At 39.2% G+C, this 6,000-nt stretch overlaps 1 protein-coding gene across 1 annotated transcript in view; it reads left to right on the forward strand.

Moving 5' to 3' along the window:
• FRK (fyn related Src family tyrosine kinase) overlaps nucleotides 1-5,646 on the forward strand; it is a 45,483-nt gene extending 39,837 nt beyond the window's left edge. Inside the window, exons 6-8 of the mRNA XM_054279041.1 lie at nucleotides 1,349-1,530; nucleotides 3,418-3,583; nucleotides 5,453-5,646. Of these exons, the coding sequence (XP_054135016.1) occupies nucleotides 1,349-1,530; nucleotides 3,418-3,583; nucleotides 5,453-5,646 (542 nt within the window). The remainder of the gene's footprint in view (nucleotides 1-1,348; nucleotides 1,531-3,417; nucleotides 3,584-5,452) is intronic.
• Nucleotides 5,647-6,000: the final 354 nt, after the last annotated feature.

The raw sequence follows: 6,000 nt of genomic DNA on the forward strand, positions 1-6,000 counted from the left end.
GTACCTAATGGGAGCCTATAAGAGCCAGGTAGTGACAGGACAAGGGGGAATGTCTTTAAATGGAAACGTGGTAGGTGTACATTAGGTAAAGTAGGATGAAAAAGTTCCATCAAATAAAATGCCAGAACTGGAGAAGGCTATTTAAAACAGTACTAAGACATGCTATCACTGTAAATCAATTAAAAATAATTGAGAGAAAACTGCCAGCTACAAAAGTTTTATTCCTCTAACACAGAGGCAGTAAGTAAAAGTCACCAAGCTGATGACAGAGAGCTGCCAATAAGCCTAGCAGCAAGGATTCAGCTTTTTGATATCAAGGCTCTGAAACAAAGTTGAAATTGTTTTGAGTGTTAGAGGCTACAGAGGTAGAAAACCATGCTTCAGTGCTGCAGTATTTGGGATTGTGTGAAGTGGTCCTTGAATGTAATACTGATTTGGTTTGCAATCAATTACCTCCTGGTTTAAATTTTTTGTATTGAGAAGGTTGGTTAGCTGTTCCCAAAATGCCACAAATTTGCACTCTAATGTGTTATACCCCAATGATTTTTTTTTTTTTTTTTGTTACCCGTTTTACAATTTTTGGCTGCAGCCTTTCATGGCCTGAGACTTTCCTTAATTTGTAGAGGCAAGTTGCTCAGCTCAAAGTTCTTCTCCTATGTTGTTTGAACAATGATCTTCAATTGCCAACTCTCAATTTCTGGAATTTGGTGATGGGAATGGCATGCACATTGCTTCAAAAAGTTCTACTGGGGAAGGAGGCAGCTTGAAATCATCTCAAGGAGTCCTACTCCTGGGTAGCAAAAACAGAGATAACAGCATGAAGCAGTCAAGTGGACTGGAAAGTGAAAATGAGTTATACTTGACAGCAGATGGTATTTTTCCTAGTCAGAATCATTGGAGAACAGGGAACAAGGACAATTTTGTGATTTTCCATCTTTAGTCAGCTCTAGCTACAACCACTGGGTACTGACATAAACTCTTACTCACAGTTCAGAACAGTTTTATGAACCCTTAATATCAGAAAGGTGCATACTATGTTACTATCAGTAGATAAAAGATTTTCTTTTCGGACTGCATCAGCAGCTCCTTCCTGGCCTTGATTAACTCCTGCATGTAGTATCTACTGTTTTAGAGAAGATGGGACAAGCATTATTACTCAGTTATTGGGAAATAAGTAATGCCATTCAGAAATCTCTGTCATTTGTGGGGGCTGTTACTTTATTCTATTGCATGATTTGGTTTATTTGTGTTGACTTTTTTGAAGCAGGCAGGTTTTCAGTTATTTATGTCTGAAATCAGCATCTTGTTGATGTTCTTACGTTGTTCTTGTCATCTCCTTTTTAAACAGAAGATGGAGGCTCTCAAATCTCCCTGACACATCAAATAGACATGGCTGCTCAGGTAGCTTCTGGGATGGCATACCTTGAATCTCAGAACTATATCCATCGGGATCTGGCAGCCAGGAATGTTCTTGTTGGTGAGCACAATGTTTACAAAGTGGCAGACTTCGGACTTGCAAGAGTTTTTAAGGTAGGTTGTGAGAGGCTTAATTGTCCTTGCTTTTAACTCTGGAGAACAAGGTGGAAGAGGCCAACTAAAGAATGAATTGATGGGTTAAGACAAAGGCAAGGCCAGGGAGAAAAGGACCTATAACATGTTCACTTGTATCTTCTACCTGCGTTATCGCATGCGAGGTCGGAAGTTGTCCTGTGCCTTTGCGTCAGTCTGAAGAATCTTGGTGTCTGCTTCCCTCCCAGCCACCCAGGAAGGATCCTGGCAATACCCGGCTTTATCCACAGTGTTTGCAACATGGAGAGGACTGATGGAAAGATTGTACACCTGGGCCTGTAAGGGAAGGCATATAAAAATGTATTGACGTATATTCTCTCCTTGTTCACTTCCCCTCTGCCTCCATGGTGCTTGTGATCACAGGTAGTAGTCATAAAAGGACCTTATTCCTCTCCACAGCTAACAGCAACATTTGTAAAGTTAGCTCTCAGAGCTTTAAGTCTGATGCAAATTCTTTGCCACTGCACTGTTTTGTTTTTTTTCTCTAGTCCTTGAAGGCAAAGAATGCCAAGGGTCACCAGCCAAAGTATCCCTTTGGAAGAGCTATGGTTTAGAAATGAGATTTCCTACCTCTGAAAATTATTTAATCAGTGTTGGAAAGATTTATTTTGCTATATTTTATGGATTTCAATATGAAATCCATAATTTCTGAGGCTGTGCTTGGATTTTATTATTTATTTATGTTCTTGCACTGAGAAGGAAAAACAGAGAAAAAGGTCTTCTACTTCTCATTTTGTTTTTCCATTCCAACAGCAGAAATTGAAGTTTATAACAGAATTTGATTTATTACATACTGAAATATAGAATAATGGCTTAAAAAAGGCATCAGGGGACTTTGAAAATTCTTTTAATTTAATTTTGATTGTTCTAAATATGCATAATTTCATATTACAAGTTCTTTAACATAAAAATATATCTTTTTAAATGAACAATGCTCATAATGCATATGTTTCTTATTTCTAAAGATTAGTGTTATGGTCAAGATACCAGCTGTATAAGTATAGAGATATAAGTCAATAACAACCAGTATTTTCAAAACCATTGAGCATTGCAGCTGGGAAATATGCATTCTGTATTTAAACAATCAAAAAAGCAAAATCTGGTACATGTACATCTGGATTTACATGTGAAAAACTTGACTGAGGCTTTAGGTGTGACTTATGTATACTAAATTATGTGTAGGAATTAAAGAGAGAAGAAATGTTCACAAAATTTAGATGTCCTTGTGATAAACCTTTAAGGACATGGTTCTACAAACTGGCAACTCAACAGTTTTTTTGTTTCTTTCACCTACACTTTACATTAATTAGCTCAGGGGAAACAAATATGTTAATTTGGATCAGTCAGAGTTTATTCTTTCTTCCCCAAAAGAAGCTTAAGCCACTGTTATCAAAGTCAATGACCCTTCAACAACACAATAAATCACAGAAGAAATCTTCTGAAGTTCATTAGCTCTTGCTCTTGCCTTCTCTCTTTACTCTAGACCAGACGTGGAGACATTTGGTCTCTAGTGTCAGCAGGACGCTTACACTGCCACTCCTGACAGACTTTTGATATCTTGCATGCCAGGTCCAGAATTCACAGCAGCAAGTCATAATTAATCAGGAGCCACTCCAATGGTGTGTAAGCTTGAAATGATAAATGCCTTAGAAAAGCCTCTGATGAAGCCTCTGCACTTTTCAACTGCAAAACTGAATCCAATGGTAGACTTCAGAAAATGGGTACCTACCTGAAAAACAAGAGTTTGGTTAAAAGATAAGATTAAGCACATGCTAAGTTTAGTCAGATGCTTAAGTGGTTTGCTGAAGCAGGTCTGAAACCAGGCTTGTTTTGTTTTACCCATGATAGGTAGAAAATGAAAAAATATATGAAGCTAGACCTGAAACAAAACTCCCAGTGAAATGGACAGCCCCGGAGGCAATCCGCTACAACAGATTCAGCATTAAATCAGATGTCTGGTCCTTTGGGATACTTCTGTTTGAAATAATCACCTATGGGCAGATGCCTTATCATGGTAAGTACTTTTACCTAAAGAAATTATGTCTAATTTTTTTCTTGATTTCAGAATAACACAAAAAAAGAAGGTTGAATGCCTGTACTATGGGCATGTTAAAGGGTTAAAATTTTAAAGAGAGGAAGAAGGTTCTTCAGATGAGGTCCATTTAGTGGGGCAGACCTTCTGGCTTCCCTGGGCCTCCTGGCAGCTTTGCAAAGGCTGTGGTTAGCACACATTCAAGCTTCCTCTTGATGGAACCAATCTGCACTTCAGAGGCACCTAAGCCAGCTGGCTATTTTCCTCCATCATCAGATCAAAGATGCCAATTCTTGGAATGTGAAAAAGGGAAGAAATAAAGGAAGGGGTTTTTGTTTCCCAACCTGTCCTTTTGGAATTTTTTTTTAGTATATCCCATGGAAGAATAGATTATGTGTGAAGCACTGAACAAGCACTTCAGAAAGAAGGTGTCTGAAAAATAAATCAGGGTGCTTTTACCCCCCTCCCTCATGTATGATTGTTGCAGTGAAAAGTCTTCATAAAGGAAAGGATCACAAGTATTAAATAATTAAAAAATAAAATGTCACCAATCTCAAAAGTAGATATAGTAGTCTGAGAGCAGCTACTATTTCTAGTACTGTGAGAAATGCTCAAGGAACTGTGGCTCCAATAACACAAGATATCAGTGAGATGATTGACTGTGACTCATTTTGTGCTGGTGAGTAGAACACAAGGGAAGAACTAAAGCAAAAAAAAGTTATGTTGTCTGTACAGGCCTGAGGGGTGGTGCGTTTGCCATAAACTACATTTCACAGGGTCCCAAACTGATATTTTCTGTAAAAGGAAAAATTGATTTTGCTTTTTGATTCCCACCCTCACCTCCTGCAAAATTGTTCTGAAGAAAAAAGAGCCAAGCAAAATATCCTGAAGTCTTTTATAAACTGTAGTTGTGTACATATGGACACATGCACAGATAAATAAATCATTTTAGTATAAAAAATATGTAACACCATAGCTCTGGATATTGTCTGAAAACTCATTCAGTTTTACCTCTTTGTAAAGGCATCTGTATCTTAAGAGCATAAAATGTCATTTTACTATTTTATTACTTGGTACTACTTTCAGGAGTTTGTTCTCAGTAATGAGTTAGAAGAGTTTATGTTGATTTGTGCTGGCAGTGGATAATGTGCAGAGGAAGCACCATCAGAGATCTAGGGAAAAGAAATTAACACAATTCAAGATTTAATTTAAAGAGTAAAAAATTGGAAGAGAACAGGACAGTAGTCTTAGTATATAAAGGTATAGCAAAGATGGGGAAATGAATGGTTTCTTCTCCATGACTGGTGGTGATGGAGTAGAGGGGATAACATTGCCCAGCTGCCCTTGTAGAAATAGGGCTGATTTTAGGGAAAATGTTTCTAAATGTGAGGAAAATTCAGCAGCAGATCAGGTTTTCTTAGGAGACTTTATAGTCACTGAGACTAGAGGCATTTAGGAACTATTCAAGCTAAATAGATGTCTGATAAATTTTGACAAAACCAAATGGTGGATGAAATGCCTCACATGCAGACAAACTTATTTGTGATGCCTTGCAGCTGGCACAGTCAGGGTGAGGTGGTGGGGAAATGCTGGAGTTGGTTTTTAATTGCTGGTAAACATTAAGAGATGAGGCTCTGTCCCTGGAGTCGTTCAAGGCCAGGCTGGAAGGGCTTTGAGTAACCTGTTCTAGTGGAAGGTGTCCCTGCTCAGGGCAGGGGCTTTGAACCCGGTGGTCTTTAGGGTCCTTCCCAACCCAAACCATTCTGTGGTGATTCTGTGCTGAAGAGAGATGAACACACAGCACCCAGAAGCAGATCCGGAGTAGCCTGATGAACTCCTTTTGGCCTGCAGGTATGCCAGGACACCAGGTGATCCAGCTGCTGGACAATGGGTACAGACTTCCTCAGCCGGAGACGTGCCCAGCGCCACTCTACGGGATGATGGAGAAGTGCTGGAATGCAGAGCCTGATGAGCGGCCCACCTTTGACTCCCTCAGTGACCAGCTGGAGAACTACTTCAACAACGAGATCTATTCCTTTACCTAGGCCCAGGCCATGGGACATGAGCCCTCAGGATGCTCCTGAAGGACATGTCCTAGCTAACGTGGCTAGCAGAGGCTGTGGAGTCAGCCTAATCCCAGGTGTGGGGTTATTTGGGGGTCTGAAGAATCCTGGTACACTTCATCCTCTCCCTGATCTTCAAAGACTTTTAAATTTTTTGCTGCTGGCAAGTGTTTTGCAAGACAAAGCATCAGGAAGCTGGAGGGTGGATGTTTCTAAAAATTAGTCTTCTATTTATTTTAAAACAACATGTTGAAAGAACAAACAATTGAAATTAGTCTAGCTAAGTAACTACTGTATCTTTTTGCAATTTCTTTATTGGAATAATTATTTACTGTT

The sequence above is a fragment of the Melozone crissalis genome, unplaced genomic scaffold, assembly GCF_028551555.1.
Source record: "Melozone crissalis strain CALT ecotype California unplaced genomic scaffold, PUWL_Pcris_2 ptg000027l_1, whole genome shotgun sequence".
Lineage (NCBI taxonomy): Eukaryota > Metazoa > Chordata > Aves > Passeriformes > Passerellidae > Melozone > Melozone crissalis.